The sequence below is a fragment of the Aethalodelphis obliquidens genome, unplaced genomic scaffold, assembly GCF_003676395.1.
Source record: "Aethalodelphis obliquidens isolate GAN/ISIS:26980383/991018 unplaced genomic scaffold, ASM367639v1 scaffold7, whole genome shotgun sequence".
In the NCBI taxonomy this organism is placed as follows: Eukaryota; Metazoa; Chordata; class Mammalia; order Artiodactyla; family Delphinidae; genus Aethalodelphis; species Aethalodelphis obliquidens.
The window spans coordinates 5,412,129-5,437,847 of record NW_020837951.1 but is presented as its reverse complement, the minus strand read 5'-3'; the positions used below and the strand labels follow the sequence as shown (position 1 = coordinate 5,437,847).

Sequence of the window (25,719 nt, the reverse complement as noted above, 5' to 3'; positions counted from 1 at the left end):
CTTCACCACATCACCGAACCAAACAAAAAGGAGAGGAGAAGAAAGGTAGCCGTCACCATCCACATTGTTGCTCTCTGCCGGCCTGCACCTTTGCCTTCCTCCCCTTCGCAGCGTCCAGACGCGAATGACCCAGGGAGGGGCTCCCTGCACGGGTTCTCACCCACCGTAGGTCTCAGTTAGAGACTCACGTGCACTTGTGTCTCATATCCCTTCTCCTGACTTCCCTGTGCTGGACGAGGCTGTACGGCCTCTGTGCGGCTCCCTCAGTCCCCACCCTGTTCTGGGAGAGCGCTGGCGGGGGCATCTCACGTGGGCATAGTGCTGGGACTTGCAAGTCTTGCCCTCTGATGCTTTGTACTCAGCCCAAATCGAGGGAGCAGGAATGAGAAGGAGGTTTATGTTTTATAGTGATTTTCATCTCTGATCACTGTTTAGTTCTAGATAATGATATCATTATAGGTTTTAGGTAATAATAATTAAAAATTACTTTCTTTTCCAGTCAGCAAACGCTTATTAAGTTCTACTCTTTATTAATTTACTCAACAGCATTTATTGAGTACCTGTTATGTGCTCATTTCTTGTTCTGGACATTGGGGATACAGGATAAAAGCAGACAGCTTAGGGCTCTGTTCTCATGAAGCTGACATTCTAGTAGCTGGAGACAGACAGTAAGCAGGCAGATAAACACGGAGTTGTCAGCTAGTGGTAAGTGCAACGCAGAGAAGTAAGGCAGGTGATATGATGACTAACTGGTGCCGGGTGATGACTGCACATTGGGTGGTCAGGGACTACGTCATGGACATTTACGCTGGGCTCAGAATGGTTACAGAGAGCCAGACATGTGACTATTAGGCCGGTGGAGGAGGTCATGGAGGAACACAACATAAGTGGTTTTCTGAACACTCGGCCCTGTGTGGAGAGTCGTTTATCTGAGGTTCTGCTGTGCATTAAACTAAGGCTCAGCGAAGCTGGCCTCCGGAGTGGTTGGCGTGTGTGTCGCTCTGTGGCTGAAGGCCGTCCCTGTCCCCTCAGCTCTACGTCTCCTCGGAGAGCCGCTTCAACACTTTGGCCGAGCTGGTTCATCACCACTCAACGGTGGCCGACGGGCTCATCACCACTCTCCACTATCCGGCCCCCAAACGCAACAAGCCCACCGTCTACGGCGTGTCCCCGAACTACGACAAGTGGGAGATGGAGCGCACGGACATCACCATGAAACACAAGCTGGGCGGAGGCCAGTACGGGGAGGTGTACGAAGGCGTGTGGAAGAAGTACAGCCTGACGGTGGCCGTGAAGACCCTGAAGGTAAGCCCGGGACCGCCCAGCTGTCCGTCCAGTGAGAGCCTCGCTGCTCACAGCGCCTCAAGGTGGTGCACCACCTCAGTTCAGGGTGGCCTGTTGCCCGCTGGGGCGCAGCGATGCCTGCCTGTGCACGCAACCCCGGGGCCTCACTCTGCAGCCCAAGCCGGCTGTGTTTCTGTGTACGGGTTGACTCATCCTCTTATTCTCAGTGTGTTTCCACATATGCCGAGAGCTGAGGAGTGCTGTGGGTTTTTTGGTGTAAAAAGGTTAGTCACTTGGAGGAGTTTTTCACTCTGTGGCAAGGGTGTTTTAAAGCCGTGGGGTTCTGTGCTGTTTTGTTTGGCCTTTGGATCGCTTCTTACTGAGTTAAGAGAAGGCGGGGGGGGGGGGGGGGGCGGCGCTTTGGTGGTAGGAGATGTAACCAAAATGCATTTGACTCTTCTGTGGATTTTTGTTGGTGGATTTGGGAGGCAAGTGCATTGGGTGTTTCTAGCACGTTCCCATTCCCCAAATTGTATGTCCATGGGCTGCCTCCTCTAGGAAGGCACCAAGGAGACATGGGAGCTTCGCAGGGCCTCGGATGCTGCCTGCCCGCTGTCGATCACCGCGGCTTCCACTCTCAGCTGACGCCTGGCGTTTGTAGTCTCTAGCGGCTGTTGGCGCGCCAAGGGAAGGAAGTTCGGTTTGCAGGCCTCGCCTCCTTCAAGCTGTGAGCCGTGTTGTTAGCTGTGGGGAGAGTGTCCCCTAGTGTTGCCCTGTGTGGCTTTCGCTTGCTTTAAATGAACTCCCATTATGTTGACCTGTGCACAGAAATTGAGGGAGGGAGCCCCGTTTTGCAGCCGTTAACAAAGAAACAGAACTGAAACACCCACCACTGGGAAGAATGAACCTGAGTGTGTGCGTGCTTCTTGAAGGTCGGTCAGGTGCACGCAGCCAGAGAGCCCACCTTTCCGGGACTCGGTCATTTCCCTGCTGCCCTCACTCAGAGGCACCATAAAATGGAAATTGTGATTTCTGGTTGATAGGAAGTGACACTTTAGAGAAAAGATTGCACTCTTTAGTCCCAGAAACCAAAGGTGGCTTCCTGCCCTTCATGTTGACTGTGTCCCCTTAGCTAGCTTGGTCCTTGGGGCAGGACTGATGCTTGGGGGGGTGGGGTGGGGAATGGTGGTGGCCTGGGTATTTCGAGGACCCCTGGATATTTTCCAGATAGGATTTTCTTTAACTTAATAAGGATTTATCAAGCTCCTCACTTTTATTTGCCAGGCCCTGAGCTTAACACTGGGATTTTGGAAACAAATTGGACGGAGTTCTTTACCTCAGGCTAGTCTAGGTGGTTAGAATCATCTGGTTGGTAGTAGTCTAGTTAGTAGGAGAAACAGGCAAGTATGACCATAATTGCGGTGTAGTGTGACAAGGGCTGTGTTAGAGGCACGAGCTCAGAGCTGTGGCACCACATGGGGACGAGAGGAAGGACGGGTGAGCTCTGCTCAGCAGGGAGAAAGCAGAACGGGAGTTGTGAGCGGGGCGAGCAGGAGTTGGCCAAGGGAACGGGGCCAGGAGAGGAAAGTAGAGGGCAGAGAGGGCTCGCCGAGTCACAGAGGCCTTGAACCCGGATGAGGAGCTGGGACGCTGTCCCGGAGGCAGTGGGGCGTGTTGAAGGGTTTGACGCACGGGAATAAGGTGGTCGGATTCGCTGTTCTCGGGGACGCCTATGTTGGCAAGCCCTCGAATGAGCTGAACAGCCATTGCCCCACTTCCCAGAGCCCAGGCCAGGGCACGGGGAGGCGTGCGCTCCAGCGTCCCAGGGCGGCACTCGGCCGAAGACCAGGCCCAGGGAAACTGGGCCTTGACCAGCTTGCAGAACTGTTAAAGGCGCAGGCGCTACCCACACGTTTGCCGGGTTTGCAGAAACAAAACAGGAGTAAAAGCACAAAATACAGTAGATAGCAATCCAGGAAAGGCTGTTGGAAAACTTTAAAAAGAGGTAGAGGGCTTCCCTGGTGGCGCAGTGGTTGAGAGTCCGCCTGCCGATGCAGGGGACACGGGTTCGTGCCCTGGCCCGGGAGGATCCCACATGCTGCGGAGCGGCTGCGCCCATGAGCCATGGCCGCTGAGCCTGCGCGTCCGGAGCCTGGTAGCTGATGCTGTGCCATTATTTTCCAAATAACTGAAGAAGATGATTCTAGAGGAGGGACCCCGTGGAGCTCGGCGGTGGTTTTTTTTTTTATACCAATACATCAGAATTATCTGGAAGTGGGTGCCTTCTAAAACATACTTCTCTAATGATGTGTTATTAAGCTTTTTATTATACGTTTAATTATTTTTCCTAAGAGCCTTATTAACTTGTGATCCCATAGTTCATTAAAAAAATTACAGAATATAGTAGCATCGATTTCTGTGAATAGTCACTCCAAGTGGTAGCTAATTAGGGAAAAGGGAATGTGTCATTTTCTTTCTTTTTTTTTTTAACTTGTGAACGTGGTTCTTTTTTTTTTTTTTTAATTTTTTTTTGTCTGTGTTGGGTCTTCATTGCTGCGCTCAGGCTTTCTCTAGTTGCAGCAAGCGGGGGCTACTCTTCGTTGTGGTGCGCGGGCTTCTCATTGTGGTGGCTTCTCTTGCTGTGGAGCACGGGCTCACTAGTTGTGACTCGCGGACTCTAGAGCGCAGGCTCAGTAGTTGTGGCGCACGGGCTTAGTTGCTCCACAGCATGTGGGATCTTCCCGGACCAGGGCTCGAACCCGTGTCCCCTGCATTGGCAGGTGGATTCTTAACCAGTGTGCCACCAGGGAAGTCCCAAGGGACTGTGTCATTTTCTAGAGGTATATTAACCCAAAATAAGGTACTGAGCAACTGCTAAATAAATTATCCCTCCTTCCACCCCACCCTGCACAAAAAACATCTGTACAGTATGTTTCCCACTTGGCAAATAAGATTAGTATCAACCTTTGGGGCGTTCATCTCCACTACAGACGTTGAGAGTTCGAGTGGGTTCCAGGTAGCAGTGATGGCTAACATTTATTGATTCTTACTGCGTGCCGGAGTCTGAGTGCTTTAGGCTTCACGTAGAGCATCTCATTTAATCCTTCCAGCCACCTTAAGAGAAGGCTACTGATGTTACCACCATTTAAGGCTGAGAAAACTGAAGCAGAGAGAGGTTCAGTAACCGACCTAGCGTTAGTTCCATGGCAGCAGTGACAGAGCCAGGATTTGAACCCAGGCATCCCGCTCCAAAGCCCAGGTCTTTTTTTAAATTGTTCCTCTGGTTCTGATTTCTCACATACCATGAAAAATAAGCATAAACCACAGTTACGCATTTTAAAAATCACCTTCCCCGCCCACCCCCGTTCACTTCCCTCACAGGCTGTAGCTACGATCTGCCTCTCTCTTGAAGACTACTTGGGAAATCCTTGCAGTTCTAGCCCAAGCTTTTGTTTGTTCAGCCGGTTCTCACTGAGCCCCTCTTTGTGCAGGACCTCCTTGTCCTTGGTGTTTGGCACTGCAGACCCTCAGCGGTCAGGACCAGACTCTCCTTAACCAGCAGGGGGAGCGAAGCCCTACTTTTATCCACCACTGGGCCCTATACCTTCAGGGCAAAAGGAAGACCCGAAGAGAAGAAAAGGGAGCACTAGGTTGGCCCCTATGGATGGGAAACTGGCATTACAACAAAGGCGCCCTGACGGGGAGCGGCTAGTTTGAATCTGACACTATTCAGCAGGTCGTAGGCACGTACTCTCTTTGTTAAAGGCAGGATGTGCCTAAGAGAACTGTCAAGTACAAGAAGCCCCAAGTTTCAGATGAGCTGTATAGTAAGTTTGTAAGTCAGTTTTCTTTCTTGAAACAGTTGTGCACGTAATAGAATTTGGATAGGTCTATTGTTAATCTAATTGTGTTATTAAGATTGACTCATAAGCTAGCTGACAAATTTACTAAAATAGCAGAAATTAACGCTGCTGAAAAAAGTTAAAACTTAGCATTGTACTCAATTCTTTACCTGTTTTTCCAATAGGTCATATGTACAGATAGTTTCAACTACCCTTGACTTTGGCGTCTTTCCAGAAACAGTCCACATGCACGTGTCTTTCTTAACCATGTGGCAGTGCTGTAGACACGGCTGCTCTGTGCCCTCTGTCGTTTACTTAATGTGTCTTGACAGTTATTCCTTGACGGTACGTGTAAGGTGGCCTTGTTTTTGTATGGATATATTTTAATATCTCACCAGCCTTCAGTAGACGTTTGTCTTCCTTCCACTACTTTGCTGTTACAGGCAGTGCACGGGGATTCTCCTTGTTGGCACACGTGGGAGGGTGTCCTGTTAGGTCAGCTCAGAGTAGAACTGCTGGATCAAAGGGCTCGAACCAGTTTGCACTCCACCACTGGTGTGGAGGAAGGGCCTGTTTTCCCTACCCTCACCAACACAGTATGTTTTGGTTTGGGTTTTATGTTTGTTATTTTCCCCCGCAGGAAATAAGGGCTCCTGGACAGCATGAACACTGGGCCGTCGCACGCGGTGGCTCTCACTTCACGGCGGGACGGGGGCTGTGCGCTGGGGAGAGAGGCTACTGCCATGTCTCAGTCGCTCGGGCAGCGGCTTCCCTTCTGGCTGTGGAGCTGGATACGGCCGCAGTACTGGGGAACCAGAGTCATGGGGGCTCCTCTGTGAGATTGTTTCCTGTGGCCTTTTCAGTTGAGCTTCAAGTCCCCCACCTGGTTTGTGAACCATCCGCCTCCCTCGGTCTAGCTCGGAAACTGCCCCATCTCTCCAGTGTGTGGACCCTGGTCGAGCTGATAGGTGCAGGGTGGCAGTTCGCTGTGCTTGTAACCTTGCTCCCCTGGCATCGGGTAAGAACCGGAAACATGCGGAAACTGATCTATCTTAGACACGAGCCCAGCACTGCGGCCAGGGGTCCCTGCTGAGAGGAGGCATGGAGAGCTCTAAAAGCTGTGCCGCGGCAGCGGGGCGCTGAGCTGTGTTTAAAAGTAGTGTTCTTTGTTATGCTGTAGAATTCCTACTCTTGGGGATGAGGCCAGTGAGCAAAAAGGGCGAAGCTGGTTAGAAAACACCTGTGAGATGTTGAGTCTGGAAGAATGTGTCTTTGAGAAAGACCAAAAAGCCAGAGTTAATTAAAGAACCGGCCTGTCTTCCATACAAGCAATATGTTTAGTCTGCTTCTCAGGAGTAGAGATCAACTGTGTTAATAATAATAAAAGTGAGTCCCACTGAGTGGGTGCTGACCGTGTTCCGGGCACTGCACTCAGCACTCTTTGTGCGTGAGGCAGATACCGCTGTTCTCTCCATTTGGTAGATGAGAAAACAAGTTCGCAGGTAATCTGTTATCTATTATGTAGGCAACTTACCATGGCTTCGCAGCAGCAGAGCTTGGTCGGTATAACTCACAATCATCCTCTTAACCTCTGTGCCAGCCAAAGCATTGGTCCACATCTGGCCAGGCCAGTCAGTCCTCATGAAGAGAGGGCAGTTGACCCAACTCCCCCCTGACAGACCAGACTGAAATTCACAGCTTTTGTTCAGAGCGTTGCCTTTGCCCAAATCATATGGAATTACTTCTGTTTCACTATGTAAGTGGAAGAATCCTCTTCAAAAAGATGATGGAAATTTAAAAAATAAAAGTAAAGGAATATAACAGGGAGAACAGCATCAGGGATATTTCCAGTTTAACACAGCTAGAAATGTAGGATGCTGTTAGTAGTTTAAATTATAAATTGAACCAGGTCTGATTCCAGCAGGGGGAGACAAGTTCACACTGATTGTCCTGAAAGAAAAAACAGGGAATTATTTATACTGTCCACACATCATGTGCATGCGGTTCGTGTGTGTGTGAGTGTGTGTGTGTGAATGAAGAGCGAAAGGCAGAAGAGGGATGCCTTTGAGAGCCATAGTGTTCCTTTTGCATGTCCATGCCTCTCAAGACCTAGAACATGGTTCTTGTAGAGAAGAGTCAGTAGCTATAAGAGCAGTGTTATATCGGAAACGAGTTCACTGTGCGAGGCTCATTGTGTGGTGCCTCAAATGTAGAAAGCTTCATTTGAGAGCTACTCTTTGAACATACTGTTGGCTGAGCAAGGTTCTTAAAGGCCCTGGTCCTTCCATGAGCAGCATTGAATCCTCTAGTTCCGGCAGGCACTTGGCTCTCCAGCCGTTGACAGTAGCGGCACCTGGTGGGTCAGAGCACTGAACGCCAGAAACGGTGTGGTCTGCTGAGCATGTTCAGGGGCAGGCAGGTCTCCGAAGAAGTAAGCAGCCAGTGAGGTGGCGGCAGCGGTGTGTTCTTTTCCCGCCCGTGCAGCTTGACACAGAGACTACCCAAGATGTTCAGTTGACATTAGGAGCAGCTCACCATTTGTAAAGAGCAATAAACTGTGTCTGAGTTTCAGTCCCGTCGAGCCCTAAGCTAAGTGATAGCGGGCTGACACATCTCCTCACTGGTCACGCTTCGCTTGTAAACACGCTTGACCAAAGCAAGACAGCACTAAGTACAGGGTGGCCCGTCCTCTGGAAGCCTTCCCCACGTGCCAGGTAGGAACCGACTAGCCGCAGTGAGTAGGACACTTTAGCGCTTTGTTTCCCGGAGGGGCAGGTACGGTGGAAATACAGCTCCACACTTAAGGTACAGCTGATAAAGCTTCTCTTGGGGAACCTAGTTTCCAAGTAGCTCTCTTCCCATCTCCCGTGCAGGCCTGCTCTTCAGACACACTCAGACTCCATGTTGAAACGTGGAGGCTGGGGTCCTGCTTCCCTTGCTGGTTTTTTATAGCAACAGACTGTGTCACGTATCACCCACCTGCTTCTTGCTCTGATGGTCAGTTGAGAGGACAGCGGGTTCTTTAAGTCAAAAAGAGGTTTACCCGACGTAAACCCACAGCCAGGCTCCTGAAAACAGAGCCGACAACAGCACTCCAGACTGATACGTGAGGAAATGCAGAAACATTATCGAAGACTGATACGTGAGGAAATGCAGAAACATTATCGCCTTTGCTCTGGGCATTTGCTGATATCTTTGTCTCCCCTTGGCATTTAAATACTGTGAACTTGCCTAAAACGTGATGTGTACTGATGATACTTGTGAAGCCGTTGTTAGGGGAGCTGCTAGTGAAGATTACTTTAGAATCTGTGAGTAATTGACCTGACAGGTAGTGGTGATTGCTTCATTGAGAGCCCCATGAGACCGCATTCTTAAGAAGTTGAACATCCTCTCTTTCTGCCATATCTTGAGGCATCGTTCTTCAGTAGTGCTATACATCTTTTTGTGTCATCAAGGTCTCTTCTCTTTTTTTTTTTTTTGCGGTACACGGGCCTCTCACTGTTGTGGCCTCTCCCGCTGCGGAGCGCAGGCTCTGGACGCGCAGGCTCAGCGGCCATGGCTCACGGGCTCACCCACTCCGTGGCATGTGGGATCTTCCCAGACCGGGACACGAACCCGCGTCCCCTGCATCGGCAGGCGGACTCTCAACCACTGCGCCACCAGGGAAGCCCCAAGTTCTCTTCTCTTAAATCAAGTACATTTCGGATTCTTCAAGTGATTTTTCTTTTTTTATATATTAAGCATTTTGGGAGGCCTTGGAAGCCAGCTGTTCCTTAGGGAAGGGGCACCAAGTTTGTGGTATTTGCCTGTACACACCTCCCTTGCTCCCCACAAACTCCACGGGTGATGGAAACAAGTATAGTCTGCATAGAGCCACCAGGGCAAGTCCCCAGCATATACAGCCAGCCTTGACGTGGTGCTCAGGGTGAGAGTTCCAAAGCTCAGCACCGAAGTGGAAAATTCTTTGTGCCGTTGGGGGTGATGATCGGGCCACCTTGGAACCTGTCCAGAGCGATGTCGTGGTTGAGACTGGTGGACCGGGATGATGGTTCGTGGAAGCTCCTGTCTGTATTAACCATTCAGGTCGTACTTCCCCACTTCAGCACTTTCCTTGCTGAGATAATGTCATCACTTCTTTTTTTCCTGCAGGAGGATACCATGGAGGTGGAAGAGTTCTTGAAAGAGGCCGCAGTAATGAAAGAGATCAAGCACCCCAATTTAGTACAGTTACTCGGTGAGTGCGTGGAGCTCTGGAGAGAGGGCCTCTTAATTAAACCCTCTGGGGTGACACGGGTGCTGTTAGAGAAGAGGTGGGTGGCTCACCGCATTGAGGTTTCTGATTTGTACATCTGCCCCCCACCAGCATCCAGCCCTTGGTAAAAGGAGGCCTGTGTGGGAGGGGGGCGTGTGTGTGTCCGTCCGTGTGCCCACGCGAGCGAGGGAGAACGTTATTACTTTAAATTGATACCCAAAGCAGTCAAATGCAAATTGGCATCTGAAACCTAAGAATTTCAAGAGTTCCTTCTCGGAAGTGATTCTGTACGTAGACATATCCGATTGCGGGGTTGGGGGGTGGGGGGGGGGGGGGGGGTGTTAAACTAACAGTGATTGAGTTTGTCTGATGTGGCCCGGCCTTTGTTTATGAACTCAGTGGCAGCCTCTTCCTGTTGAAGTTCATTGGCTTGAGAGGAAGGAAAGAGTGGGGCCACGTCCCTCCCACAGGAACATAATCTCAACCCACCAGTGCATGGAACCATCTTAGAACTTGGGCCCAGGACGCAGGGGCAGAGTCCGAATCCGTTTCGGAAGCCTAGTTCTTCAGGGCTCGTCTTCTGTGATATGCGTTCAGTCGGGAGCAGGGCAGCACACTGAAGCCTTGTCTTGTTGGCAGGGGTCTGCACCCGGGAGCCCCCGTTCTATATAATCACTGAGTTCATGACCTATGGGAACCTGCTGGATTACCTGAGGGAGTGTAACCGGCAAGAGGTGAACGCCGTGGTGCTGCTGTACATGGCCACTCAGATCTCGTCGGCCATGGAGTACCTGGAGAAGAAGAACTTCATCCACAGGTAGGAGCCCGGCCAAGCTGCCCCCGCCGCGGGCCTGCGGGGCGCGCGTGGGGCGCGGGCATCCTTCGACACAAAGCCCCAACCCGCGAGGTCTTCTGGCTCAGCCTCTCTCTTCAGTGCTGGCAGCTCATCGGACCTTGGAGCAAAGGCAGACGCCAGGTTCCTGACGCCGCCGGCTTCGGGCGCGCATCCGGGACTAAATTCAGCCCGGCCTGGCCCCTGGACCGCCAGAGCGCTTCATCCCCAGCCTGAGAAGTATTGAATATTTCACTTCGGAACCATTTTGGGCTAAGAGGAATATTGAATGAAGTTTATAAAAGGCGCCCCTTCTAATCATCACGGCTCCCTCTGGAATAGAGCGCTCATTGCTCCTCCAGGGCCGGGGTTCATCAGTTATGACCTCTTCCTGGGAGCCGTTGGCATTGCTTTTACACAAGCGCTCAGTAACAGCCGTGCGTGGGTTTTGTTTCTGTGCTGCGTGGTTTTCCTTCTCTTCATTATTATCATTTCATTCTCCGCTTAACTTGCTGTCATCTGGTTCAGGGACGTTTCCACTACTGTCAGAATTGTGTATCCGTAGTTCTGAATTAAGCGTCTTTGCTGCTTTAAAGCCTGGAGTGTTTTGACCTTCAAGTGTGCCACAATTATCTTGGTCTTTGCATTCTTTGCTGGTGGAAATGGCGTCCTAGCAAAGTGACGGCCTCTGCAGGACAGAGCCTGACGGGCTTTGCCAGAGTCTGTTACACAAGACGTTCTCCCCGCCACCGTGGTGACCTTTCCTACCCAATTAACTCAAGTATGAAACCTGTACATGAGACTTCCTAGTGAGGAGTGAGGGTAGCATGTGTGAAATGCTGGCGGTTCCTCGTAAGACGGATTTTCTCTGCTCCACGAGAGCCTCCTTCAGATGCTCCTGTCACTCAAGAAAGTGAACCCTCTGAGGCTGCAGACTGAGATTTCTTGACTCCTGGTTTGCCTTGCACGGCTAGGTTCGTTCTCTCTTCGTTCAAGCAAACTTAAAGTGCTTTACCAAAATCCTATTAGGCCCAACTCTCCTGTATTTCCTTCCCCTCTGATCGCTGATGATCAGGCTATCTTACGCAGCCATCGCCTTAAGCTGGTGCGCGTTCTCATCCCTCATTCCAGTTTGCCTTGCGATTTCATGGTTAATGTCCGTGAACCAAAGATTAGACTCCTACTTCCCAGGGAGAGTCAGGAGGCGAGAGGAAGCTGATTACACAGGGGAGAATTTATAGGACACATTTGGATAAGCATCAGGAAGAAATAGGACAGTGGGAAATAACATTTGGGTAAAGGATGGCGTGGGCTTTTTTAAAATTTTGTCCTATCAAGTCTGAATAGGACAAACGAGGCTCAGTCTGATTTAAGTTTCTCGAGATCGAGGCCTGGCCTATGCGTTTGTGCCCCGTGCCTGGCACGGAGCAATAATAACTGAACAGACGCTTAGATGACACAGTTCTCCAGGCATCATTCGAAGTGCTTTACCTGTTAATTCACTACCGCCCACAACCACCCTAAGAAGTAAGAGCTGTCATTATCGCCTTCGTTTTATGGCATAACTGAATCCGAGGGTGATTTACTTGCTCCAGGTCACGGGGCCAGGGAGGCTGCTCCCTGTGCCACCCTCTGCGCGTGGGAGCGCGGTGGGTGCTGAGGGACGGGCGCTGCTCCCCAGGGGGCCCGGACTCCATTTTCCCATTGTCGGTATTGCACCTTTATAGACAACAGTGGTGGACTTGTGAAGCTGGAAAGCTAGCCGGAAACTCTCACAGATTAACTTTTTCCTTTCCCAGAGATCTTGCTGCCCGAAACTGCCTGGTAGGGGAAAACCACTTGGTGAAGGTGGCTGATTTCGGCCTGAGCAGGTTAATGACAGGGGACACCTACACAGCCCACGCCGGGGCCAAGTTCCCGATCAAGTGGACGGCACCCGAAAGCCTGGCCTACAACAAGTTCTCCATCAAGTCGGATGTCTGGGGTAAGGGCTGCTGCTCCGGTTTCGCCCTCGCCCGTGCAGGGTGGGGCTGTTTCCCTGTTTTTCTTTCTCTCCTTGCTGTTTCACTTCCTCTTTCTTGCTCTTTCATTTCTTTTTCACTACTTAATTCTCTTCCTTACTTCTTTTTCATTTTAAAGTCTTTTCTCCCTTGTTTTCTGTCCAAAATGAAGTAAAAGTGAGCTTTTTTCTTCCAAAATAATTCAGATTAGCTTTTTTTCCCCCACTCACCCTCTTTATGTCTTCACTCTTAGTTTGCTGCCTAGGTTTGCAGGGGCAGCCGGCCCACCCTGCAGGCATCCAGAGTCTTCCTCTGTGGAGAGAATGCTGTATAGTTTGGTTTGGGATTCAAGTAGAATATTACCCTCTGAAGCCCCGTGTGACAGTATTTTATTTTTACTTTTTTGAAAAGAACTTTTTATTGTGCCAATTGTAAGCATACACTAAGGAAGACAGAGTTACCTAATGCGCCCCAGGCACCCATCACCCAGCTTTGCTGTCATCGCCTTGTGGTGCCTCTCATCCTGTACACCTGCCCACCACCCCCGACCCTTGTTATTTCAAAGCAGATCCCAGACAGCATAATATCTTGTCCATGAATATTTCATATAAGTCTCTTAAAGATGACGTTTTTATTTGTATAACCACAAGTTGAGATTCATTTCTGAATATTATCAAATATCTAGTCAGTGTTCAAATTTCCAATGAAATCATGAAAGTCATGCTTTTTTTCTTTTTTTTAAAAATTAATTTATTTATTTTTGGCTGTGTTGGGTCTTCGTTTCTGTGCGAGGGCTTTCTCTAGCTGCGGTGAGCGGGGGCCACTCTTCATCGCGGTGCGCGGGCCTCTCACTGTCGCGGCCTCTCTTCTTGGGAGCACAGGCTCCAGATGCGTAGGCTCAGTAGTTGTGGCTCACGGGCCTAGTTGCTCCGTGGCATGTGGGATCTCCCCAGACCAGGGCTCAAACCCGTGTCCCCTGCATTGGCAGGCAGATTCTCAACCGCTGTGCCACCAGGGAAGCCCTTTTTTTTTTTTTTTTTTTTTTTTTTTTTAAACAGTATGTTTAAATTGGGATGGAAATAGGAATCTCACAGTGCTATTAGTCGACAGTGGCCCTTAGGTCTCCTGTGCAGTGTAAATTCCTTCTTTATCCCTCTGCATCCCTTGCTAGTTATTTGTTGAAGAAATCCCGTCATTTGTCCTTTAAAGTCTCCCACACTCTGGATTCTGCTCACCGTACCCCTGTGGTGAGATCCATCATGTTCTTCAGTCTTCACTCTCCCTAGATAATGGGTATTGGGATCGAGACAGCTTGATCACATTCGAGTTTGACTTGTTTTTCTTTTAGTAAGAGTACTTCATAGGAAGGGGTGTACATTTTCATCAGTAGGCCCATAATTCTTAGTTTTCTCTCTTTGTCTAGATCCACTGATTTATTAGGGGTTGCCAAATGATAATTCTCGTTCCTTGTGCATTTATTATTAGCTCAATACTAAGAAGAAACTTCCTCTCCCCTACTGTTTGGCTATAGTAGACGTACAGTTCATACAGGAAAGATAGGATAAATGTTTGCTTCCTTGCCATTATTTACCGGTTTCCACAATAACAAATTGGTTTCTTAATACCCTCCAACGGTGACCAGGTTTTTGTTGTTTTTCTTTTGTGATATTATTATAAGCTCTTGGATTTAAATATATTTGAGTATATTATTGATTAATCCACTGCAGTTGTTTTTTAAATTGACGTTCAGATTGTCTCATCTTTGGCCAGTGGGGACTTCAAATTGTTCCTGGTCCTTTTGACAAAACCCTGTAGTCTTCTATAGCATCTCTGCTATCTGGAATGATAAAATATTCCAGGTTCATTCTCTGCCCCAGACCTGAATCACCTGTTTCTCCAAGGAGTTCTGGTTCCTAAATGGGACCTGGAATTTCAACGATTCTGTAAGATTTTAATGAAATTTTTGGAGTTGGAAGGGCCCTTAGAGATAATCTCATGTACCCAGAAAGGAGAGGTGGCCTGTCTTAGGCACATGACTAGTTGCTCACAGAGCCATGAGTAGTCATGGCCTCCTCAATTCCAGTCCTACGTTCCTTCCACCACATCTCCCAACAAGATGGCTAGGCTCCCTAAAAGACCCTGGAGGGGCTGAGCAACCCAGGCCTCTTCTCTCCTTCTGTTTTAGTCGGTGGGAGTGAGTAAACGGAAAGCCTCTTTCTGAGCTGTTCTATCCGGGGCTGTTGGTAATTAAGAGCCGGGTAGAATGTCAGTGTCTGACCTGCTTCTGAGGGTGTAACTTCTGATGTCTGCTGCACAGTTCACCAGTTTTAAATGCAGTGTAGTTAAATCTTACACATCTCGAACGATCCTGCTGTTTCTTTTTTCTTTTAGCATTTGGAGTCTTGCTTTGGGAAATTGCTACCTACGGCATGTCACCTTACCCAGGAATTGACTTGTCCCAGGTGTATGAACTCCTAGAGAAAGACTACCGCATGGAGCGCCCGGAAGGCTGCCCGGAGAAGGTCTACGAACTCATGCGAGCATGTGAGCCTTCCCCCGCCAGTTCTAGAAGTCTCTGTGGGCACTTTACATATACCCAGGGCAGGAGGATATATGTAAAGTAACAAAAATCGAAGTATTCCATTTCCTCTCTTCATTCCCCTTCTTCAGAAGCAACTAATGTAACGGTTTGCTACCTGGTTTTTTTTTTCACTTTTTCAGTATGCCTTTATTTACCCATAGTATTGTATGTGTGAGTGTTTTTTGTTTTTAATGCAAAAATGAGATTGATAGATACCAAACCTGGGTTTCTTATTAATAAATACAAATTTCTGGTATAGTAGGCAAATATTCCAGGTGACTTTTATCCACTCGTGTTTTTATATATATGTATAAAAATTTATTCCCTCAACTTTTTTTTTGTTGCACTTAGCAGTGTAACAGGCGTGTCTTTCCGTGTCCGTAATTCAGAGCTTGTGCTCTTTCTTTCTCTCGCTCTCTCTCCCACTTTCTCGCCCCGTGTCTTTCCTTATGTAGCTGCCTGGCATCTATTACATGATTTATTCATTCATCCAGTCCTCTTTCGATGGACATTTGTTTGTCTTTTGCCGTCATGAACAAGACAGGAACCAGCGCCCTCACACATACACACCCCTGTGCGTTATGCTAGTACTTAGGGAAGTTGAACTGTTGGTTCAGAGCCATGTGCATTTTAAGTTTTGATAGATTTTCTCAAATTGTTTTCCCAAAGAGTTTATATGAATTTATATTCTCACCAGAAACATGTGAGAGGGACCCCACGTCCTCGCCTACACTGGGCTTATCAGTCAGTCCTTAATCCTCATTTTCATCTGGGTTTAATTAGCACGTCTTTACTGATGAGGAATTCGGACTTCGATAACCATGAAGTAAGGGTGAGATAGGAAGCAGGCTACTTGGTTGAGTCATTTTCTGCATTTGCTGGAGGCAGGTTGGGAAGAATATATTTGTAAATGTAGTTGTAGCTGTCAGCGTATCCCTGGGATTTTATAATCCATATTCCTGCCAGTATCGAAAGTCTTCCCAAATTCTTAATGTCTGCAACAGGGCACAGTGGCATTTGTCACTTTAACTTGTCATAGCAAAAGATGGTTAGCAGGATTGGAATGCTGCTTTAATTTCCAGACTTTTCCTTGAGAATTTCTCATCCCCTGCTTGTTAGCAAGGCCTCATGGGTAGTCTGACTTGGTTCTCATCTGTCCAGGTTGGCAGTGGAATCCCTCTGACCGGCCCTCCTTCGCTGAAATCCACCAAGCCTTTGAAACAATGTTCCAGGAATCCAGCATATCAGATGGTAAAGTGCTGGTCCTTAGGGTGCCTGCAGTGGGGAGAGAGGTTGGGATGGGAGGGACGGCCGTGTGGGACCCAGCCCAGTCCTTCAGTCCACTTCCTGCTAGAGTGCGTGGGCCAGCAGCTTACCTGAGACCAGAAAGCTGGGCGGGGAGTGGCCCTCTGTCTCTTGCAGCCAGGGTTCTGAAAACTACTCAAGTACTATTTCCTCAGGATGTGTATCTCTTTTCTGTAACTGTGTATAGATGACTACTCTTGTCTTAAAAAGAAAAAGAAAACCAACATACCAAAATGACGTCGTTACTGATGACTGCTGGTTTTGTTGTTGATTTTTTTGGTGGTTCTTAGAAGTGGAAAAGGAATTGGGGAAGAAAGGCATGCGAGGGGTTGCAGGTACTCTGCTGCAGGCCCCAGAGCTGCCCACCAAGACGAGAACCTCCAGGAGAGCTGCCGAACACAAAGACGCCCCCGACGTGCCCGAGACGCCCCACTCCAAGGGCCCAGGAGAGACTGGTACGTCCTCACCACCCGCACCCGCCTGAGGCCTGGGGGAGTCGACCCTCAGGGCCAGTGCAGGCAGATGGGAAGCAGTGAGTGGAAACCGCGCAGAAAGACAGGCAAACCCCGTGTTAGTGGTCCAGCTTCGAAAAGAGGAAGGTTCTCCTTTTCCTACAGCAAGCCCCTGCCCCGTCATTTAGGAGCCCTTGGCGTAGGCAGTGGTGCTTATGAAACCTACTGAGAACAAACCCACCTTTTCGTGTATCATTCGCAGCATTTGTGCTTGCTCTTGCGGCAGATACAGCAATGATAAAATATTGAACCAAACGCAGAGCAGCTCGTTGTGAAAGCCCTGATAGAAACACTCCCTGGCACCGACGGAGCCAGGAGACACCTGCGGAGAGCTGGAGAGCTGGTGTCCCCTCGTGGGCTCTTCCCTAGACTAGCGAGGGCGGTGGGAGTGGTGAAAAAGGGCTCTAAAGGTGCTATCGGGGGTCACATTAGCAAACACTGATCCAGTGCTTCCCATGTGCCGGGCTTGACTCTAAGCGAGACTGTTCTGATCTAGCAGTTCCCCCAACAAAAAAAAAAGAAAAAGAAAAGATACAGAAGCCTCGGTTCCACAGCAGACCAACTGAATGGAGGTGTCTGAGGCAGGCCCAGCATCTGGGTGATGCTCTGATGGGCCACACGCTGGGTGAATGGGAAGGGGCAGGACAAAGCCGGAATCTGTGGACCCCATGATTCCCAATTTTTTTCATCATGTACCCATATTAATTTTAAAAAGTTGAGGATGGGAGGGAGGGAGACACAAGAGGGAAGAGAGATGGGGACGTATGTATAACTGATTCACTTCGTTATAAAGCAGAAACTAACACACCATTGTAAAGCAATTATACCCCAATAAAGATGTTAAAAAAAAACAGTTGAGTGTGCAGGTCTTATACATAGGTATGTGTACGTACTACTGCACAGACATGTATACTATAAAATATAGCAAAAGTATACACTTGAAAGGTTTACATAAGAAATGAACCTAAATTCGAGTGCATTCTTGGCGCGCCCTCAGACCGTCTAGCTCACCTCGCTCACCCCGCTTTGATGGCATGTAGACTATCCAGAATCTGGACCCCACGTCCTTCTGTTAGTGGCCCTGATTTCAGGTCGTGGAACGGTGTGGGGAGGAGAGGCTGCTATGAAAACTTGCAGCTTATAAAAGCCCACTGATAAGCAATTGTGTTCATTTATGCCCATCAGTATCCATCTGACGGGCATTTTGATACGTAATCTCATGGTGAGCCAGGAGTGTCAATTAGCTGTTAAGCCCTGAAATAGAGCTGTGCATAATTCATTAGAGTTTCACTTTCTTCACCTTCTTCCGCTGGATGAAGGTTTGGGGAGGTCCTTGGCTTCCCCTGATTCGGAAGCCCTGTGTGCCGCCTGGTGTTCTCACAAAGGCCCCCGCTACCTCAGCTTTGAGTTCCAGGGCGCTGACGGCAACCGTGCTCGCAGCCGCCCTCGGAGGGAGAGTTCTGTCATTCACTCGCGGGGAGCTTGGCAACAGCAGAAAGATTTCTTAGGAGCTATTATTCATATTTAAAGAATGACCATTTAAAAATTTTAAAAGGTCACCCATCTTGTTTCCCAAGCATAATGGCCCATTGTCGCTGCACCGTGTGGTACGTGGCCCCTTCCCTCCTGACCGTCCTCGTGGGAGCCTCAAGCGGCTGACTGGTCCGAGAGGCACAGGTTCTGACCCTGGGCTTGGCCTTGTCGTGCTTTTTACTCTCCAGATAGCGGTGTTGAGGGGACTCTGCTACTTTAAAGGAAACCAGCAAAGAGATGAGGGGACTGGGGGTGTCCCCGCTTTTTGCTGTGCTGTCTTCGAGGAGAGAGGCCTAAGCTTTTCCTAATAATAATACCAACAGCAGTGACAACAGTCACTGAGAAATTTCGTGCCAAGAGCTGTGGTTGCTCCACGTTCGTTACCGCATTACGTCCTCACAGCAGCGCTGTGGATAGGTTTAATGTCCTCCGTGTTATAGATGGGAAAGCCGGGGGTGAGCAGAGAGAACTAACTCGCCCCGGTGGCTGGCAGCGGAGGCGCACGCAGGCCTGTCAGAGCCCAGTGCCCGGACCCCTGGCTGCCCTGTAGGAACAGGCCGGCCGATCCAGGCGGGTTCCCCGCTCGCTCAGTCGCCTTTGGCCTGGAGTCACTAAACTCTTCCCCATGTGTTTCAGATCCTCTGGACCACGAGCCCGCCGTGTCTCCATTGCTCCCGCGAAAAGAACGCGGTCCTCAGGATGGCGGCCTAAACGAAGACGAGCGCCTCCTCCCCAAAGACAAGAAGACCAACTTGTTCAGTGCCTTGATCAAGAAGAAGAAGAAAACAGCCCCAACCCCTCCCAAACGCAGCAGCTCCTTCCGGGAGATGGACGGCCAGCCGGAGCGTAAGGGGGCCCCGGAGGAAGAAGGCCGAGACATCAGCAACGGGGCGCTGGCGCTCGCGCCCGCGGACACAGCCGAGCCAGCCAAGTCCCTGAAGCCCAGCAGCGGGGCCGGCGTCCCCAATGGAGCCTTCCGGGAGTCGGGGGGTGCAGGCTTCCGGTCTCCCCACCTGTGGAAAAAGTCCAGCACGCTGACCAGCAGCCGCTTGGCGGCCGGCGAGGAGGAGAGCGGCGGCAGCTCCAGCAAGCGCTTCCTGCGCTCCTGCTCCGCCTCCTGCGTGCCCCACGGGGCCAAGGACACCGAGTGGCGCTCGGTCACGCTGCCTCGGGATCTGCAGTCCACGGGAAGACAGTTTGACTCGTCCACGTTTGGAGGGCACAAGAGTGAGAAGCCAGCTCTGCCTCGGAAGCGGGCAAGTGAGAACAGGTCTGACCAGGTGACCAGAGGCACAGGCACTCCCCCACCCAGGCTGGTGAAGAAGACCGAGGAAGTGGCCGACGAGGTCTTCAAAGACACGGCCGAGTCCAGCCCGGGCTCCAGCCCTCCCAGCCTGACCCCAAAACTCCTCCGTAGGCAGGTTGTGGTCGCGCCTTCCTCCAGCCTTCCCCACAAGGACGAGGCTGGGAAGTCCAGTGCCTTGGGGACGCCTGCTGAGCCGGTGCCCCCCACCGGCAGGGCGGGGCCAGGTGCTTCTGGAGGGACCAGCAAGGCCCCTGCCGAGGAGTCCAGAGTGAGGAGGCACAAGGCCTCCTCCGAGTCCCCAGGGAGAGACAAGGGGAAATTGTCCAAGCTCAAACCTGCCCCGCCGCCCCCTCCTCCAGCCTCCGTGGGGAAAGCCGGGAAGGCCTCCCAGAGCCCGAGCCAGGAAGCAGCCGGGGAGATGGGTGCCAGTGGGAAAGCAAAACCCATGGCTCTGGTTGTGGATGCCGTGAACAGTGACGCTGCCAAACCCAGCCAGCTGGGAGAGGGCGTCAGAAAGCCCGCGCTCCCGTCCATGCCAAAGCCCCAGTCGTCCGCCAAGCCCGCGGGGACCCCGACCAGCCCAGCCCCTGCTCCCTCCGCGCTGCCGTCAGCATCCTCTGCCCTGGCAGGGGACCAGCCGTCCTCCACCGCCTTCATCCCTCTCATATCGACCCGCGTGTCTCTTCGGAAAACCCGCCAGCCTCCGGAGCGGATTGCCAGTGGCACCATCACCAGGGGCGTGGTCCTGGGCGGCGCCGAGGCCCTGTGCCTGGCCGTCTCCAAGAACTCTGAGCAGATGGCCAGCCACAGCGCCGTGCTGGAAGCCGGCAAAAACCTCTACACGTTCTGCGTGAGCTACGTGGACTCCATCCAGCAAATGAGGAACAAATTCGCCTTCCGCGAGGCCATCAACAAACTGGAGAACAATCTTCGGGAGCTTCAGATCTGCCCGGCGACGGCAGGGAGCGGCCCGGCGGCCACCCAGGACTTCAGCAAACTCCTCAGCTCCGTGAAAGAGATCAGTGACATCGTGCAGAGGTAGCAGAAGCCGGGCGTCGGGAGCCTGCAGCGCGTGAGGGCTCCCCCCGTGCCCGTGACGGTGGCTGAGACGGGACCAGCGAGCTGGGACCTTGGCCCAGGAGCTCTGCGCTGGGCAGGGCCGAGGCCGCCGTGGAGTGCAGCCCTACTACCTACGTCCTGGCCCCGCCGTTCTCCTGCGCTTGCCTTCTCCTCAGCCCGGGCTCCCTGAGCCATCTGTCCGAGTTCTATCTGTGGAGTTCCTGCTCTGTGGACTGCACGCCAGCGTCTTTCCCACATCGTGCTTCAAAACTGAGCTCTTGGGGGCAGGTGGGAAGGCGGATGAGCACTTCCTTTTCATCTGTCTTTCTGGAGGACCTCCCCTGGCTATGCCTTCGCCTCCATTTCACCCCAAGAACGAGTACCCTGCGTGGGAGCTGTGTCACCAAGGCCTTGGGAACGGTCGCCTCCACTCACCCTGCGCAGAGAGGTTGTGCGCTCACCTTCCTCGTGCCTCCTGTGCCGAAGACACGTTTGCAGAACTGCATCTTGGGAAGTGCTACCAGCTGGCCACCCTCCCCTCCACTGCTGCCGCGGGCTGGTGCCCTCACCATTTCCTCACGTGAAGGACAGCTCTTGATTTGGGGGGTAAAACAGGGTGCTAAAGCCAACCAGCCTCCGGGTCCCGGGCCAGGTGGGGAAGCCGAGGAGGCCCGTGATGTGGGAGAGGCCCCTTGTCACCCACTCTCTCCGCGTCCTTAGAGCCCAGTTCCCGGCTCTCTTGTGACATGCACTGCTAATCCTGGATAGAAAGCTTGAGTCTTAAGGGTAGCAGGGTCGCTGGTCAGCGTAGGGGGGCTCCAGAGGCGGGAGGGGTGGCGGTGGGTGAGCAGCTGCTGCTGAGATAGCCCAGGGCTGGGCCGGTCTGCGGTGAGCGCAGGGTTACCTTCCTTCCGAATCTCCAGGTGCCCTGGAGAGGCGCTTGCTCTCGCTTTCCGATTGACCTCTTTCCGCTCTGTTGTCCTCCTCTAAGGCAAAGTAGATGCTTGCAGGCCTCTTTCCCTGGTGACAAGCCAGTCTTCAGCTTTCTGGAGTTCTTGAAGCCTTTCAGAACTCGGCCCTCAGCACAGCTGCCTCCGATCCAGAAGGAGCTGCCATTGGGCGCCAGTGCACGCAGAGGAGGAAAGGGACTGGAGCACCGAAGCCCAGCCAGCGTTGACCGCACCCTGACGGGCACATGTCTTATTTAATTACCACGAGCAACACTTAACCTAATGTTTCGGTTGGGCTCATCAGGGATGAAGAAAATCACAAACAAAAGAACCCCCAGAAAGGGTCTCAGAGAGCAGCGTAATCTCCCCCAGGCTGTCCAGGACCAGGCTCGTCGTAGGGCAGGAGGAGCCCAGTGTCCTTGACCTTGACCTAGAGTGGCTGCTGAAGAGCAGGCCGATGGGCACCTGTCTGGGCCTCGGCGCGCTCAGGAGCGGCCCCTGGAGAAACCAGGAGGAAACTACCTTCCGCTCCCCAGGCCTCCTAGGGCCCGTGACCTGCACAGGCCCGATTTTTACGCTCATCACCTAAATTTGTATTTTATTTCTCTGGTAGAGGTGGTGTCCTCTGAGTCGTTTTACGCTGTTTTCACAGCACGTCACCTCTTTGCCCCCCAGACTGCTGTGCTACACAGACCGAGGGAGGCGCCAGGGCACCGCCAGTGGCCTTGCAGACAAAGCAGAACAAAGCCCACCCAGGTTCCCTCCGCTGCCTGTTTCTGTGAGGTACTGGTCTCTTCCTGTTCACATGATGTGCCACTATATTTTGCATTTATACTTTGGTATTACACTCTTTTTATAGACTTGCTCTTTTATAAATGATGTGTAAATAGTTTTCCACCGTCCTCCCTTCCGGAATGCCTATGGTGTCTTTTTTTTTTTTTCAGTCCAATACATTTTGTTTCTGTATGTGACTCTGTTTTTTGAATCCACGTCTCTCCTCCGTAGTATTTTTTAAATAAATGTTTACAACACTAGCACGTGGGCAGGTTGCTTTGGTCTGCAGTTCCTCCCTGTTGTTCAGAGCCGTGGCGTGCGTGTGGGCAGGGAAGGAGTCAGGCTTTCCCGAAGGGGCCGGGGTCTCCGTGTTGGGTCTTACAGAATAGAACGGTCCCGCGTCGGCCGTTTCACAGGCCTGTCCTCATCTCAGGCCCTTCCTGCGCCCTTGACACCTACCTGCCAGCAGCCTGGCTCTTGGCGGCGGCACTGAGAGTGGGCTGTGCCACCTGTCAGGCCGTCACGGTGTCACTGAAATGGGGGAAGGAGGTCACGTCCCGGATCTCTCTCTGGCCTGAAAGGGTTAATCCCTCCCCAAGTGCATTCTTTCTCTTTACATTTGAGCTCATTTTCAGCCACTGTCGTCAGTCCCCAAAGCGCCCCTCGCTTGTGTTCCACGCACCGGGCACCTTATTTCTTTGTGTGGATGAGGAAGGAAAGGGTGTGCTGGCCCGGGCCGGGCTGTGACCTCTCCCAAGGGGACTGTCGAGGAGGGTGCTGACGAGTCCTCGTCTTGGTCTCCATTTAACGCCAGCTGGCAGCTTGGAAAGTGGAAGTCGGGGGGAGTGAGTAGCACCCTCTGATGATGGTACTTATTAAGCCAGCAGCCTTGTCAGAGGATACAGATCCTGTCCACCAAAGCACGTTGAAGAACACGGTTCCGTGAAGCCTCTTCCCCGGAGACCTCGGCAGCGGGCTCTGCTGCACGTCAGGCGGCGCGCTCGAGCCGGAGCTGCAGACGGCCCCCGGGACCCATTTCTTCCCTCGTCTCACAGAGGCAGGACCCAGGCCCAGGCTGCAGAGTCTGTTAGTGGCTGAACCATCACTTGACACCAGACCTCCCGAGTCCAGGGCTTTTCCACAGGCAACGCGCTCTTCCCTTGAGTGACAGCTCGCAATCTGAAAGAGGGCGTAGAGCGATTATGTGGACAGCCACACTGACGTGGACCCTTCACGGAATCCTCACAGCAGCCTCTTAGGCGGGGTGCGTTGTCCCGTTTTCCCCGCGCTCTGTGACTGGAGTTTACCTGTCCAGCCACAGCTCACACGTGGTGAGGCCGGGACGCAGCCTCGTGTACACGCTCGCCACCTTGGCGGCTGTGCCGGTGTGAAATAAGGGTCTTAGAAGACTCTTGTCCAAAGTGAGAATCTGCCATGAATGTCACCCGAGCCCAAGAAACTTTCTTGGGTCTAGCCATTCTAGGACAGTGGTCCTTAACCTGTTTTTAGGTCAGAGAAACCCTTGAGGACCAAATGAGGACTGCGGATTTAGCCCCAGGAAGACGTACCCGTGTGCGCACACGACGGTGTTCAGAGGATTCTGAGTCCCGCCCTCAAGGTGCAGAACCGAGGAGTGAGTACCCGAGGGCCCCGCCCCCCGCAGGCGGGCAGCCGCTGTTGGCGCTACCGCAAAATACAAGCCTTGAGTGTCAGAGTGTTAAGAACAAAACACTTGCTCTTTCTGGCTACCGAATGTGAAATAGCTAGCTAGTGGGTAGCAGCCTCATAGCACAGGGAGATCAGCTCGGTGCTCTGTGACCACCTAGAGGGGTGGGATAGGGAGGGTGGGAGGGAGGCTCAAGAGGGAGGAGATACGGGGATATATGTATACGTACAGCTGATTCACTTTGTTAAAAAGCAGAAACTAACACACCATTGTAAAGCGATTATACTCCAATAAAGACGTTAAAATATATATATACATAACAAAAAAGAACCCCAAACATTGAAGAACCCCAAACGGGAAACAACCCAAGGTCATGAAGAGCAGGGAGGATAGGTACGTGCGGGGTGTTCACTCCGTGGAATGTCGGGGAGCAGTGGGGTGGGACAAACTCGCCCCACTCCATGGTGTGTCATGCCGGGCAGCCGCCAGGCGACATGGTGATGCGTCAGCTCCCATGTACTTCAACGGGCATGTAGTCTGGTGTAGAAGTCAGGGGGCGGGTGATCAGGGTGCGGGAAGGAGGCTCGTGCCTGGTCGGGGCACAAGGGAGCTCTGGGGGCAGGCGATGTCCTCTCAGTCTGGGAGGTGCTGGCGAATGGGTGTGTCACTGGGTGAAAACCCATCAGACGACACTTAGAATTGGGGCACGTTCCGGATGTGTGTTATATTGCGATGAAAGTTTTCTTAGAATTACAGCTCACACGTGAGTGCTTTTAGATATTATAGACGCGCTCTGCATTACTACGTGGAACACCCACACCTTTTTTTTTGTTTAAATGAGGGAGGTTCTGTCACTGTCTTCATTTAATGGGTGAGAAAGCTGGCTTCAGAGATGTGAAGCAACTTGCCCGAGGTCACACAGCACGTGCCAGCTTAACATCTGCTGTGCCAGACGAATTTGTCGATGGTCCAGATGGTCCCAGCATGACTAGAAGAGACCTGGGCTCCAGGGCCAGGCTCCTCCCTTCATCATGGAAGAGAAGAATTCAGAATTACAGCTAGCCCAGCTTTTTGGGTGTCGGGGATATTTAATAGACAGTGCTCTGGGGGATCGATTTCTAAATGTCATCTCGGTACAGAAGACATCAGGTGGGATAAGACTGCCCAACCACCGTATCCCCTGCCCATGTCTGCCCTCCTTCCTGGTCGCCCACCATCTTGGGCGGGGCCCCAGCTCCCTGCCTGGAGGGTGAAAGCCCCTTGCCTGGGTCGGGGTCTCCAGTGGAGTGTGTCGTGCAGCATCTTGGGCACCAGCACCAAGTTAGGACGAGGTGGCCTCTTGTTTACTACAGCAGTGCCCTGATGGCTTGCTGGCCACGTGAATCTCTTTTTTTCTTAGACATTTTTATTAACATTTCAAACATACAAGAAAACATAGACAAATATTCCCCGTCCGTTTTAATAGCTAAATACCTTGAGATCTACACACCAAGATGAAGCCTTTTTTGTGCCTTGAATGTATAAAATGGGCGAATGCAAAGAGCTCTCGGGTACCTGGGCTGGAGGAGCGAGCACTGCCACGCCAGGTGGAGCGGACCTGGCGGCCCCGGGGAGCTTCATCTCCCCGCTTCCAAAAGAAGTGCTTTCTCCGAAGAGCCTCACCTTCACTAATCTGGGGAGGAAACTTCCCCACCGAGAAGAGAGCGAGGGTGTGGGGTGGCACGAGAGGCCCCCAAACCTTGACAGAGCCAGTAGGGTGGAGAGGGCTGGGGCGGGGGGGGGGGGGTAAAGAGGAAATTTAGCCAAATGTAGTGGGAGTGGAT

At 51.7% G+C, this 25,719-nt stretch overlaps 1 protein-coding gene across 3 annotated transcripts in view; it reads left to right on the top strand.

Annotated features, from left to right (window-relative positions):
- ABL1 (ABL proto-oncogene 1, non-receptor tyrosine kinase) overlaps window positions 1–22,493 on the top strand; it is a 134,170-nt gene extending 111,677 nt beyond the window's left edge. For 2 of the 3 annotated variants that reach the window (XM_027104518.1, XM_027104519.1), the window contains exons 4-11: window positions 1,033–1,305; window positions 9,276–9,360; window positions 10,018–10,195; window positions 12,010–12,194; window positions 14,602–14,754; window positions 15,953–16,042; window positions 16,387–16,551; window positions 18,778–22,493. In XM_027104518.1, coding sequence (XP_026960319.1) covers window positions 1,033–1,305; window positions 9,276–9,360; window positions 10,018–10,195; window positions 12,010–12,194; window positions 14,602–14,754; window positions 15,953–16,042; window positions 16,387–16,551; window positions 18,778–20,489 — 2,841 coding nt within the window. In that variant the 3' untranslated portion in view covers window positions 20,490–22,493. Of the gene's footprint in view, window positions 1–1,032; window positions 1,306–9,275; window positions 9,361–10,017; window positions 10,196–12,009; window positions 12,195–14,601; window positions 14,755–15,952; window positions 16,043–16,283; window positions 16,552–18,777 lie in introns of those variants that run through there. The other variant, XM_027104520.1, reaches the window with a different exon arrangement.
- The last annotated feature ends 3,226 nt before the right edge of the window (window positions 22,494–25,719 follow it).